This window comes from Hyperolius riggenbachi, chromosome 2 (genome assembly GCF_040937935.1).
Source record: "Hyperolius riggenbachi isolate aHypRig1 chromosome 2, aHypRig1.pri, whole genome shotgun sequence".
In the NCBI taxonomy this organism is placed as follows: domain Eukaryota; kingdom Metazoa; phylum Chordata; class Amphibia; order Anura; family Hyperoliidae; genus Hyperolius; species Hyperolius riggenbachi.
The window spans coordinates 215,283,502-215,298,170 of NC_090647.1; the positions used below are offsets into that span (position 1 = coordinate 215,283,502).

The following is a 14,669-nucleotide window of genomic DNA, read 5'->3' on the forward strand; positions in this document are numbered from 1 at the left end:
GCCATATTTAGTTGCTTTTAATCAATACCAGTTGCCTAGAGATCCTGCTGATCCTCTCCCTCTAATACTTCTAGCCACAGACCTTAAACAAGCATATGAAGATCAGAAGTTTTCTGACATTATTGTCAGATATGACAAGATTAGCTGCATGCTTCTTTCTGGTATGATTCAGACACTACTGCAGCCAACTAGCCAGCAGGGCTGCCAGGAAACTGGTATTGTTTAAAACTAAATAAATATTGCAGCCTCCATATCCCTCTCAATTTAGTTGCCCTTTAAGACCAGACCTGGTTGCAGCCCTATGACATTTACCACAAAATGAGCATGTTACACCCTCAGAACCAGCTATATCGCACTTACCTTGTCATACAGCATCCACCCAGCATACTTCAAACAACTATCATTCAGATAGGTTTCAGGGTACATTTTCATCCATATACCCAATTCTTCTAGACACAGTGCTCTGATTTCTGGAACAACATCCCTAAAGTGATAAATACATATTAGCAAATATCACTTGCTGGTATTAAAAATTATCACATAACATCAACAGGATAAGCAACAAAATAAAAAACAAACAAGTCATATACGCTTATTTCTAAATGGGGCAAATGCCTTATGCCATAAAAGTGCCACTATTTCTGAAGAAATATCATTGTTCACATCAACCCATTTATAAAACTGGAATTCCGCTTTAATAATAGCAAATTTCTGCAAGATCAGTTTCCACCTGAGCATAGCCAAGTCGCTGTATTTCTGTTGAGCCCATTCACTTCCTCAATGCACTGATCACCACCTCAGAAAAAATCAGATTGCCACCTGTCCTTATAAATATGGTGTTATAAAGTGATGATCTGACCTTAAAAAATTGGAAAACAAGTTTAAAAGTGGATCCGAGATAAACTTTTACTCATTGCACAATTGTGTTCCTTTCATATAGTTTATAGGGAATTCCTCAAGCCAAATACTTTTTTGTTTTGTTTTAATATCTCTAGTTCCCTATAAACTAAACAAGCCTCACCCACAGCTCCTTTTGTGCCTTGGCACAGTAGCAAGGGCTTATGGGAGCTCAAGTCTGGGCAGGAGGAGGAGGAGGTTACTAGCCATTGATTTCAGAGGCAGAGGGGAGGGAATTTACACACAGGCAAGCATATAGCATCTCCAGCCCTCAGCCTGTGACAATGTGACAAACAGAACATGGCTGCCCTCATTGTATCACAGGAATAAATAATCATAAACTTTTGAAGCTGTTTGCAGCTAGAAATGCTGTGTAAACTATCTAAACTTTAGATAAGATACAGTGGGATGCGCATGTTTGGGCAACGTTGTTAATCGTCATGATTTTCCTGAATAAATTGTTCGTTGTTGTGAAAAAAATGTCAATTAAATATATCATACAGTAGACACACACGGTGATATTTGAGAAGTGAAATGAAGTTCATTGGATTTACAGAAAGTGTGCAATAAGTGCAATTTAAACAAAATTAGGCAGATACATAAATTTGGGCACCACAAAAAAAGAAATTAAATTAATATTTAGTAGATCCGCCTTTTGCAGCTATTACAGCCTCTAAACGCTTCCTGTAGGTTCCAATGAGAGTCTGGATTCTAGTTGAAGGTATTTTGGACCATCCTCTTTACAAAACATCTCTAGTTCATTCAGGTTTGATGGCTTCCAAGCATGGACAGCTCTCTTTAACTCACACCACAGATTTTCAATGATATTCAGGTCTGGGGACTGAGATGGCCATTCTAGAACATTGTACTTGTTCCTCTGCATGAATGCCTTAGTGGATTTCGAGCAGTGTTTAGGGTCGTTTTCTTGTTGAAAAATCCAGCCCCGGCACAGCTTCAGCTTTGTCACTGATTTCCGGACATTGGTCTCTAGAATCTGCTAATACTGAGTGGAATCCATGCGTCCCTCAACTGTGACAAGATTCCCAGTCCCTGCACTGGCCACACAGCCCCATAGCATGATGGAACCACCACCATATATTACTGTAGGTAGCAGGTGTTTTTCTTGAAATGCGGTGTAGTTTTTCCTCCATGCATAACGCCCCTTGTTATGCCCAAATAACTCAGTTTTAGTTTCAGCAGACCACAGTACCTTATTCCAAAATGAAGCTGGCTTGCCTAAATGTGCTTTAGCATACCTCAAGCAGATCTGTTTGTGCTGTGGGTGGAGAAAAGGCTTCCTCTGCATACAGCATCTCCTTGTGTAAAGTGCACCGACTGGTTGAACGATGCACAGTGACTCCATCTGCAGCAAGATGATGTTGTAGGTCTTTGCTGCTGGTCTGTGGGTTGACTCTGACCGTTTTCACCATTCGTCGCTTCTGTCTATCCGAGATTTTTCTTGGTCTGCCACTTCGAGCCTTAACTTGAACTGAGCCTGTAGTCTTCCATTTCCTCAATATGTCCTAACTGTGGAAACAGACAGCTGAAATCTATGAGACAGCTTTCTATATCCTTCCCCTAGACCATGATGGTGAACAATCTTTGTCTTCAGGTCATTTTAGAGTTGTTTTGAGACCCCCATGTTGCTACTCTTCAGAGAAATTTAAAAGAGGAGGAAAACATACAATTGACCCCCTTATATACTCTTTCTTATAATTGGATTCACCTGTGTATGTAGGTCAGGGGTCACTGAGCTTACCAAGCCAATTTGAGTTCCAATAATTAGTTCTAAAGGTTTTGGAATCAATAAAATGACAACAGTGCCCAAATTTATGCACCTGCCTAATTTTATTTAAACAATTATTGCGCACTTTCTGTAAATGCAATACACTTCATTTTACTTCTCAAATATCACTGTGTGCGTCTCCTATATGATATATTTAACTGACATTTTTTTATCATAACAACCAATGATTTATACAGGAAAATCATGACGATTAACTTTTGCATCCTATTGTATATAGACAAGTTATTTGTTATAGTTAGTTTTTCATCTCGGATCCGCTTTAAATTTGTTAGCAGACCCCCACTTATACAGGGAGTGCAGAATTATTAGGCAAGTTGTATTTTTGAGGAATAATTTTATTATTGAACAACAACCATGTTCTCAATGAACCCAAAAAAATATTTTTGAAAGTAGTTTTTAGTTTGTTTTTAGTTTTAGCTATTTTAGGGGGATATCTGTGTGTGCAGGTGACTATTACTGTGCATAATTATTAGGCAACTTAACAAAAGACAAATATATACCCATTTCAACAATTTATTTTTACCAGTGAAACCAATATAACATCTCAACATTCACAAATATACATTTCTGACATTCAAAAACAAAACAAAAACAGATCAGTGACCAATATAGCCACCTTTCTTTGCAAGGACACTCAAAAGCCTGCCATCCATGGATTCTGTCAGTGTTTTGATCTGTTCACCATCAACATTGCGTGCAGCAGCAACCACAGCCTCCCAGACACTGTTCAGAGAGGTGTACTGCTTTCCCTCCTTGTAAATCTCACATTTTATGATGGACCACAGGTTCTCAATGGGGTTCAGATCAGGTGAACAAGGAGGCCATGTCATTAGTTTTTCTTCTTTTATACCCTTTGTTGCCAGCCACGCTGTGGAGTACTTGGACGCGTGTGATGGAGCATTGTCCTGCATGAAAATCATGTTTTTCTTGAAGGATGCAGACTTCTTCCTGTACCACTGCTTGAAGAAGGTGTCTTCCAGAAACTGGCAGTAGGACTGGGAGTTGAGCTTGACTCCATCCTCAACCCGAAAAGGCCCCACAAGCTCATCTTTGATGATACCAGCCCAAACCAGTACTCCACCTCCACCTTGCTGGCGTCTGAGTCGGACTGGAGCTCTCTGCCCTTTACCAATCCAGCCACGGGCCCATACATCTGGCCCATCAAGACTCACTCTCATTTCATCAGTCCATAAAACCTTAGAAAAATCAGTCTTGAGATATTTCTTGGCCCAGTCTTGACGTTTCAGCTTGTGTGTCTTGTTCAGTGGTGGTTGTCTTTCAGCCTTTCTTACCTTGGCCATGTCTCTGAGTATTGCACACCTTGTGCTTTTGGGCACTCCAGTGATGTTGCAGCTCTGAAATATGGCCAAACTGGTGGCAAGTGGCATCTCGACAGCTGCACGCTTGACTTCTTTCAGTTCATTGGCAGTTAATTTTGCACCTTGGTTTTTCCACACGCTTCTTGCAACCCTGTTGACTATTTTGAATGAAACGTGTGATTGTTCGATGATCATGCTTCAGAAGCTTTGCAATTTTAAGAGTGCTGCATCCCTTTGCAAGATATCTCACTATTTTTGACTTTTATGAGCCTGTCAAGTCCTTCTTTTGACCCATTTTGCCAAAGGAAAGGAAGTTGCCTAATAATTATGCACACCTGAAATAGGGTGTTGATGTCATTAGACCACACCCCTTCTCATTACAGAGATGCACATCACCTAATATGCTTAATTGGTAGTAGGCTTTCGAGCCTATACAGCTTGGAGTAAGACAACATGCATAAAGAGGATGATGTGGTCAAAATACTTATTTGCCTAATAATTCTGCACTCCCTGTACATGCATACAGCTCCATTCAGATGTTTTTGCTCCTCATCAGTGTAAGGTGCAAAAACGCTGAAACAGCTGTATGTATGCTGGATTAGTGTGGGTCTGTAAAATGTACAGGCTATGGGCACACTGCACACCAGCAGTTCTGGATGGGTGTCTGGCTTTAAGAGGCAATAGAGCATTGTACCAGGTTAACTTTACATAGAAGTTTGAACAATAATATCAATGTTTATGCTTTTTATGATGTTGATGGTATTTAAATGCCACATTTCTTTCTAGCCTTTAACAAATATTGCATCCATTCTGCTTCTAAGTTCAGTTTTGAACGAATAAATAAGATCATCCGGATTCAAAACTGCCTGCATTTAGGGGCAATAAAAGAGATGATCTGCATATTCAGCAGTGATGGATGGGAGATCTTTCTTGCTCAAGTAAAGCTGAATAATTACAAATACCTTCTGTTTTGAGCTCCTCTGAGGGACAGTTAGTGACATGACTATGGAGTCTGCAAAGTGATGCATAGAATGTCAGTGCTATACAAATAAATAATAGTATAGTGGTATTGAATACCACTACCACAGTCTATATCCATGTCACAGTGATGTACCTCAGTTTCCTGTCTGAAGATTAGAAATTACTTCCAAAAGGTCCCATAGCCACTCACAAAAACTTACAAATGCTCTACCCTTGGAGGTAGATGGTAAATTGGCAGTATACTACCAACAAGCATCAACCTGACTAACCTACATCTGTGCAACAGTCTGATCTAATGCATTTATACCAAAACATGCACGTAGTTCCCTAGAAGATTCCAGTCTATAGTAATTGCCCTCACCTTCTTGTTCTATAAGGCCCCTTTTCCACTTAATCAGTTGGTGTGCGTTAGTACGCGTTAGTATGCGTTTTTCCATAGCAGTACATTGGGAAGAAGATTTCAGTTAAAACGCGTTAAGGGACCACTCCCGCGAATCATTTCATTTTTAATAACCTCACAGTAGATACATCAAGTATACAAAAGCCTTACTGTGTAATTTTTTTATTTTCTGACATGGCCCTTTAATTTGCCATATATCACTGCAGCTTCCCTCCGTCAGTCTCTGCAGTAGCGCTGACTGACTTTTTTAACTGTAAATCCAAAGCAGGGGGAGCCTTGTCAGGTGTTAGGGGAAAAAACAGATAAAACAAATGGTTTAGCCCTGCTCTGCCTAACTGTCCAAACTGTATAGTAAAAACTCACGCGCTGCCAGTCTTCCCATCAAGAGCCAAATACATCTAAAGGACCCCCGCACGCAGGCAATGGGCTCTATTCTCAAAGACTTCCCGCATGCGGTAAAGTACATGCGGGAAGTTTGCACCCAAAATACCGTCAAGTTTGCATTCTCTAAATTTTCCGCATGTTTTTCCCGCATGCGGAAAAAGTGTGGTAAAAGTGCGGGATTCATGCGGAAAACTTTTCGCAAAAGTCGGTATTTTCCGCAATAAAAGATCAATTCTCAAAAATGTTCAGGCGCATCATTTCGTCATTAATTACCGTTTTTTATCACCTACAAGTAGTAGGTGATATATTCCGAATCCCATTGACTTTAATGAAGTGTGGAGGCTTAAGGGCTGTGCTTGCTGGACTTTTAATTTTTTTTTTAAACACTTTTTCATGCGACCTTTTTATCGCATGATTCCCGCATGAATAATGGCTGTTTCCGCATCTTTTTTCCCGCATGCGGCAAACATGCGGAAAATGTTAGTGAATGCTGAAAAAATGCGGAGTTTACCGCTGGCGGGAATTTAGCTGTAAAATTTTGCGGTACTTTTGGCTCTTTGAGAATAGAGCCCATTGAGGGAGGCAGCTGTCAGAGCAGAAACTGCTGCGCAATGAGCTGCTCTCCCTCTCCAGCCATACGAGTCTGTCAGAAAAAAAAAACCGATGGGCTGTGTGTATTGAGCCGCTCTGGCTTCAGTCACCTCGGCTCTGCCTCTCGTGACATACTTTACCAATAAGCGACTCCCCCCTCTATTCACAGAACGGCTCATTACCCGGATCATTACACACAGCCCATCACTGGTTTTTTTTCTGACACACAGACTCGTATGGCTGGAGAGGGAGAGCAGCTCATTGCGCAGCAGATTCTGCGCTGACAGCTGCCTCCCTCAATGCCTGCGTGCGGGGGTCCTTTAGATGTATTTGGCTCTTGATGGGAAGACTGGCAGCGTGTGAGTTTTTACTATACAGTTTGGACAGTTAGGCAGAGCAGGGCTAAACCATTTGTTTTATCAGTTTTTTCCCCCTAACACCTGACAAGGCTCCCCCTGCTTTGGATTTACAGTTAAAAAAGTCCGTCAGCGCTACTGCAGAGACTGACGGAGGGAAGCTACAGTGATATATGGCAAATTAAAGGGCCATGTCAGAAAATAAAAAAATGACACAGTAAGGCTTTTGTATACTTGATGTATCTACTGTGAGGTTATTAAAAATGAAATGATTCGCGGAAGTGGTCCTTTAACCACTTCAGGATTCTCGGTGCGTATATGTACGCCCCTGAATCCTGAAGTGTATTCCATGGAAACGGCCGCTCGTACGGAGGGTGTCTCCATGAACACCCTGCGAGCCGATCGGCGGCTCGCAGGGTAAATGTAAACACACGGGGAAGATCTTCCCCGGTGTTTACATGTATACGGCGCTGCTGCGCAGCAGCGCCGTAGAGGAGATCGTGATCCCCGGCCTCTGATTGGCCGGGGATCGCCGGCATCTGATAGGCTAAAGCCTATCCCATCAGGCGCAGGACGGAAATCCGTCCTGCGCCGCTCACAGGGGGAGGGAGAGGGAGGGAAGGGGAAGGAGGCCAGGAAGCGCTGCGGAGGGGGGCTTTGAAGAGCCCCCCCCCCGCAAGCGCAAGCAGCCGGCGGCGATCAGACCACCCCAGCAGGACATCCCCCTAGTGGGGAAAAAAGGGGGGGAAGTCTGATCTGCCTGGCTGCAACCTGATCTGTGCTGTGGGCTGGAGAGCCCACGCAGCACAGATCAGCACAAAATAGCATGGTACAGAAGTGGTTAAGTGTGAAAGGTGCCATTGGAAAACATGGGCATTACTTTGAAAATCAGTTTTCTTTCAGTTATAACTGAGAGCAACCGATTAAGTGTAAAAGGGCCCTAACTGTCTATTACTCATATTCACAAATGTGTTGATAAGAATTTAAGCTGGCCTACCTATATCGCTGCAAAAAAGTTCCTTTAAATAACAAATCCATCATTACTTCTATCTCTTGACGTTTTTGTTCCAGCTATGAAAAAAAAATTAATAATTAAAACAGTCTTTAGAAAAGCAAGTTCATTTTAAAGGCAAAAAAAAAATTGTATAGTGTGTGTAGCAAAGATTATATTATCAAAAATACATACAAAAAAATGTACATACCTGTTCAACTAGTTTATGTATACAACACAATTTCACAAGCAATAACATTTTAGCATGATACAAAAAAAACAGAGCCATATTATATTATAATCTACCTTTTGCCTTTTCTTGTCTATCTGCTCAAGTGTTGAGCTGGTCCTCTTCAATGACACACGTTTCTTCTCCACCATATACAGTCTTTCAGAATTATCTTTACTAATGTCCAGATTCAGAATAACTTTTATCAGGGCAGTCAGTAATTTAGCAGCTAAAGGTAATGACAAGACTCAAGGTAAGATACTAAAGATAAAACAATCACACTGAAATAGCTCGTTTACACAACCAGACCTGTCACAATCCTGAAGTGAAAACTGTATCTCAAAACATTCAGCTAGGTTACTAAAATAATATACAAATGTTTACTTTTCTTCCTCCTTTTCCACATCACAAGCTTCTTAAAAGGACATCCGAGGTGACATGTGACATGATGAGATAGACAAGTGGTTGTACAGCACATAGCACACAAATAACTATGCTGTGTTCCTTTTTTTCTTTCTCTGCCTAAAAGAGTTAAACATCAGGTATGCAAATGACCGTTTCTGTCTGGGTCAGCACTGGGTCGGACTGTAGTGTAAACCTCACTAATAAGGAATTACAGCCATAGAACACTTTCCTGGCAGTAAATAGCTTCTTAGAGCAGGGAATAGATATAAAATTATCAATGGATTATAGATTTTTAGCTCTGGCATAATTAAATGAATGTGTCATTGAGCAGACAAACTCAAACAGTAAAAAGTAAACTTAAAGGAGCTATCTGCTAAAATATGAAAAATGAGCTTTACTCACCTGGGGCTTTCTCCAGCCCCTAGTAGCCGACTGTCCCACGCCGACCGCTCCGTTCTCCATTCTCGGTGCGGAAGCCGACCCCGAGGTTGTCCGGACTGCGCCTGCGCAGTAAGCCGCGTACAATGTGGGCTTGATTGACAGCAGTGTACGCGGCTTACTGCGCAGGCGCAGTGTGGACGACCGCGGGGCCGTGGCGGCGGCGGGGAGAGGATCGGTCTGCGTGGGACAGTTGGCTGCTAGGGGCTGGAGAAAGCCCCAGGTGAGTAAAGCTCATTTTTCATACTTTAGCTGATAACTCCTTTAAATATAAAATACAATTGTTGGATATTTTTAGAAGAAGGAGGATAGATACAATTGTTTATCTCATCAGTTTATTTTCACCTCTGATGTCCTTTAATGAGAAAGCTAGCTTCACTGAGCAAAAAAAATAAGCTCTGGAGTTTAGCAAACTTTACATTCACTCTCATTTCCACCAGATTCCTCTGGAACTATTGAGCGTTTTGGCATGCAGTTTTCACAGAACAGCCTCTATACATACATTTTTATTGCCATATATAATCACACTCTGTAAGATGATTTTCCCATGGACTTGCATGGGATCTGTAACTTACTTATCCATAGAGGTAAAACAACAAGGAAATGGAATCCGGCACAATGGATACTTGGAAAGATATACTTTGGAGATAGGAAAGCTTTGGAGGATAACAATCCTGGCACGTCAGGAATTTTATATTCTTATCAGGGCTGCATGCTCAGTTTTAGTGACAATTTGCTGTGTTCCATTCAGTGTACATTTGAGTCCCTAAACCTAAAATCCTGACAATGTTTCTTCCTGTATTACTCTATCCACAGGCATCAGAGGAAAGCTGGGTAATCAGGATACATTCAACCAGGAGAAGATTCCAACCCCCAAACTTACCCGTCAGGTACTATAGCAGAGGGCACAGCCGTCTCACCCATCAGGCAACTCTAAATTATTGCCTGGAGCGCCACAGGCGGAGAGAGCGCAAAACCACCGCTACTGCAGTGTGTTTTTTATTTATTTACATTCATGCCTGCCCTACTCAGTGCCCAAGTGCTGCCTCTGCTACCGCCCCCTCTCCTCTCATTCAGAGCGAGCAGCCACACAGATTTGATCCAGCAGATCGGAGATGCTGCTTTGCTCCGCCCCTTCCTGCCTCTCTCTACTGTGCTTGACACAGTTTGAAAAAGAGAGCGGCAAGCAGGAATGAAGAGGCCAGAGAGCGGAGGAAGAAGGAGGCAGAGCTGATCCGTGATGCAGAGCCTCCAGAGGTAGATGCTGCTGGAGATGATGGGGACTCGGAGGCTCATCTATGCTGGCTGCCTAAGTGATCTTAGGCAGAGAGAGGGCAGCAAGCAAATGGCTACATCAAACCCTGCAAGGGCACAGACTGCGGGCAGCACACAGTAAGTAATTACAGGCATCTTTCACGTTACCCCTACTGATCTATCCCAGCTGCCAATCCCCATCATCAGAGAGAGAGACACAAGGCTCACTGCAAAGTTACTTCCTGCCTGCGTGATGGAGCTAATTGTTTCTCCTCTGCACTGTGATGCAGGCTGGGTGTCTGCTGGGCTCTTTTAGGGATCAGTGAAGGATGGGCATGGCTTCTGCAGAGACGTTTCTGACAGGAGTTTATCTCCTGTACTGTGGTGTCGGGTGTCACAGGAGCTGGATGACTGTCCGTGCAGGATCAGCAGAGGGATGTCCTCATGTGTAAATGTATGCTGCAACCCTGCTGTGCCCTGAATTTCACAAGTATAGCACATGAATATAATGTGATGTCTAATGAACGTTTGTGTTGATGTAGCAGTCTGTATATTTAGCACTGACAGTACACTCACTGTGCCTTATTTGTACTTACCTGGGACTTCCTTCAGCCCCATGAGGACTATAGGCGCCCTCACCATCCTCCCTAGTTGCTCTGTTGTCGCCTTCTGTAGTTTCTTAAAGGGAAGGTTCAGGGAAACGTTTAAAAAAAATAAAAATCCATATCCACTTACCTGGGGCTTCCTCCAGCCCGTGGCAGGCAGGAGGTGCCCTCGCCACCGCTCCAGAGGCTTCCGGTCGTCTTCGGTGGCCGACCCGACCTGGCCAGGCCAGCTGCCAGGTCGGGCTCTTCTGCGCTCCAAGGACGGGCTCTTCTGCGTCCCACGCGGGCGCGCTGACGTCATCGGACGTCCTCCGGGCTTTACTGCACAGGCGCAGAACTACTTTAAGTCATGGCCAGTCGTGGTGTTCTGCACATGCCCAGTCACGAGTGTGCCCCATTCTTCACCCAAGCGCAAAATACTCCCAGCCACGGCAACGTGTGACCAAGCTGCACATGCACAGAGCACTGCAACTGAAAAAGATACGTGAGGCGATGCTGGGACGAAGGAGTGGTTGATGTGGACGACGAGGAAGCTGGCGGTCCTTATGGGGTGGGAGGAAACCTCAAGTATAAATTAGGCACAGTGAACTGTCTGAGGTCCACTTTAACAACTGAGTGTCAGTGCCTGAAATGATAGAATGCATTAATTATCAATTTGCTGTGAATGCTTGAGCTTTCTAAGCTACACATAACTGTATTAAAAGTAAAGATAATCATTCCTTTGGTATGTAAAGAATGAGACTGTGTTGTTGGATGTAACATCATGCATACCTTGACGCCAGGAAACTGTACAGGAATGGGAGGAAGGCATACGCAGCATGTAAGAATGGGGCGTGTCTAAAAGTGTGGCAGGGGCATGTCTTAGTGTCCCTCTTTCCAGGCTCCAAAAGTTGGGAGGTATGGCGTGTGTGCAGCCAGCGTGTGATGCACCAGGCATTCGGGTGCCACCGCTGGCTTCAGACAGGAGACTGTGCTTCCTTGACGTGCCCCCCTGGCCCCATTCGCTTGTTTGTTGTGTGTCTCCCTCAGAGCTCCAGAGGCACAGCAGGCAGCAGGTAGTCCAGCACACTCTGTGTGTGTGGGAATAAGGACTGGTGCTGTGTGGGGTGGGGGCGCCCTGGGAGGGGGGGGCGCCACAGGTTTTCTTGCCTGGAGTGACAAAATAGCTAGAAACGCCCCTGGCAGAGGGACAGGGAAAAGCAGTCATTGTTGGTTGGTTTCTCATGAGAAAAACAATAGTAACAAGCCAGATAGACTGAAAACAACTAGTCAGTGGTGTAGCTAAGGGCTTTGGGGCCTTAGTGCGAGCTTTACATGGGTCCCCCAGCACTGTATTCATGTGGAGCCCCAAAACCTACCAAGGACAGCTGCAGTGTCAGAGAGGAATATTTAGAGTAAGGAAACAGTTTGTTGAAGGGTTACCACTATGCAATGTATATCTGGAGGTGTTCATTACCAGTATAGCACCAATGAAAAGCTAAGAAGATGAATGAAAGGGGGGCCTTAATAGGCCCCTCTGGTTAAGGGGTCCTGGTGCAGTTGCAACCTCTGCATCACCTATTACTACGCCTACAGCTAGTTGATTTTCCCAGAGATGTGACAGTCAGGAAACCTCCAAAGAAGCAGAGCAGTTCCCAAAGTTCTTTCAAGACTTGGCAGTGCCAGTAACTTTAGAGATCACATGCTCATAAAGCTGTTTTGCTCCTCTCCTAGAAAGTAATCAGTGCCACCCTTTCTTGCCACTAGAGCAGGTAAGAACATGTGATGAGGACATTGATTGGTTGCTCGGAGAGGGAGGGACATGCTTAGAATGTTGTGCACATACCTGTCAAAGTACTGGTGTGTCGGAATGCTCTAATACAGGAATCCGCCAGTCCCAAAACTAATGCAATGATGGTATTGAACAAATAACCGTCATATAAGACACTGTACTGACACTGCTGGACCAACACTGCAGTGAATTCACAGAAGTTTGCTCTAAATTTTTTTGAGTATGATCCGGGTCGGACCAGTGGATAGTCTTCATTGTCCTAAAATAAAACAGAGCTGTTAACTGGAAGGAAACGACACAGAGTCCATAACATTTCCTGATTCATGAAAACATATACTGTACTACTACCACCAACAGAACAGTGACGAGTGTAATAGCCAGCCAGAAAAAAAATCCAGTTTAACTTACCTGGTGCTTCTACTGCCCCCTGCAGACACCCTTTGCCCTCACCGTGACTTACTGATCCTCCAGTCCCACGCAGCGACCCAGTTTCATTTTCGCAACTCGACCGCGCGTCCTCGATCACCCTCCCGTTCCTGCACGTGTGCAGTACAAGAAAATATCGTACTGCGCATGCGCAGGGCGCTTCCGGGAATAGGAGCGCGATCAAGGCACAGTGGGCTTAGTCGCCGAAAACGGAACTGGGTCGCTGCGGGGAACAGGAGGATCGGTATGTCACGGTGTGGACACAGGGTGTTTGCAGTGGGCCGGTAGAGGCCCCAGTTAAGATAAACTGGATTTTTTTCCCTTTACTTTAGGTTTCCTTTAAGGAAAGTGCTCTTCAGCAATGAAATTACCTATTATAAAGTGGGACAGTCACAGTCCTATCTTTGTCCATATTTTGCATAATTTTGTGAGCATTGGTGTCTAAAAGCATGACGGCCCCTTCTTGCTATGGTGATTAGCGGGCAATTCCCGCTCGTCGCCAAATCGCTAGTGATTTTCAAAATGCTAGTGCTATACTAAATCTATGGCAGTGATCTTACTGCCGCGATTGGCGCCACTTGCAAAATGTGTTACCTGCAGCATTTCACCGCTATTCTGGAGCGATCGCTGTACGGTGCTTAATAAAGCACTGATCGTGATCACTCTGAATTGTGGAAGTGTACAGTGATTTTAACCACGCTTATCACGGTAAAATCAATTGTACAAAACGCGATTTTAAGTGTGAAGGGGCCCTGAGTGTCTCTGCTTTCTCTGCATGGAGATTGATGAAATGCCTAATTGATTAGAACATACATCACAAATGTTACCAAACTTACTATATTAACTGGCCAGGCAATGGTTAGAATCCAGGGAAATGCCATAAACTTCTTAAACTGCAAACCTGTTTCCTGTGAAAAAACACATATTGGTCATCAATGAAAACAAATACCATTTCAAGGCCCTGGGTCTCATAAAAAAACTAACGTATAGGAAGAACTTAGTGTATAGGTTGAGGTGTGTCCAGTCGATGAAATCTGGGTGACGAACCTCAGGAACCAGGAGAGGAAAAAGGAAACAGACAACACCAGGAGCTCCAGATAGTGTAGTATTTCCAAGCACCCCAAGGGTTTTTACCCTAACGGACCAGAGCAATTTTCACCTGTCAGTGCTCCTCCTTTTTATTCCCTAATAACTTTATTACTACTTATCACAAGAAAATGATCTATACCTCGTTTTTGTCGCCACCAATTAGGCTTTCTGTGGGTAGTACATTTTGCTAAGAATTTTTTTATTCTAAATGCATTTTATGGGAAAAATACAGAAATAATGGAAAAAAAAAATATTATTTCTCAGTTTTTAGCCATTATAGTTTTAAAATTAAACATTCTCCTGTGGATAAAACCAACACTTTTTATTTGCCCAGTTGTCCCGATTATTAAACCGTTTAAATTATGTCCCTATCACACTGTATGGCGACAATATATTATTTTAAAATATAGGTGTTATTTTTCTGTTTTTGTTTTTTTTAGCCATAATTAAACTCTTATGTACTAAAATTAATTTTCCCTTAGTCAACTATTTATTGATTGATTTTAAGCTAATTTTTTTTAACAAGTATTTTTTTTAAGGGGGGGGGGGGTGGAAGTGTAATTTATTTATTTTATTAATATTGTACATTTTACATAGTATGTTTGTGCTTGTGTGTAATATACTTTTTGGCCACAAGATGGCGCTAGTGAACACTTTCCCGTTAAGGAAGTGATCACTTTTTTTTTTTTGTACACTTTATTAAACTGAAACAGTTTCCTGTTTTAT

The 14,669-nt window shown here is 43.2% G+C and overlaps 1 protein-coding gene across 3 annotated transcripts in view; it reads right to left on the reverse strand.

Moving 5' to 3' along the window:
* Nucleotides 1–14,669, reverse strand: part of LOC137546098 (cohesin subunit SA-2-like) — a 99,516-nt gene that overhangs the window by 59,975 nt on the left and 24,872 nt on the right. For all 3 annotated transcript variants that reach the window (XM_068268109.1, XM_068268108.1, XM_068268107.1), the window contains exons 7-11: nucleotides 13,691–13,762; nucleotides 12,483–12,687; nucleotides 8,033–8,184; nucleotides 7,733–7,806; nucleotides 361–484 (exon numbers count right to left, since the gene is read on the reverse strand). In XM_068268109.1, the coding sequence (XP_068124210.1) occupies nucleotides 361–484; nucleotides 7,733–7,806; nucleotides 8,033–8,184; nucleotides 12,483–12,687; nucleotides 13,691–13,762 (627 nt within the window). The remainder of the gene's footprint in view (nucleotides 1–360; nucleotides 485–7,732; nucleotides 7,807–8,032; nucleotides 8,185–12,482; nucleotides 12,688–13,690; nucleotides 13,763–14,669) is intronic.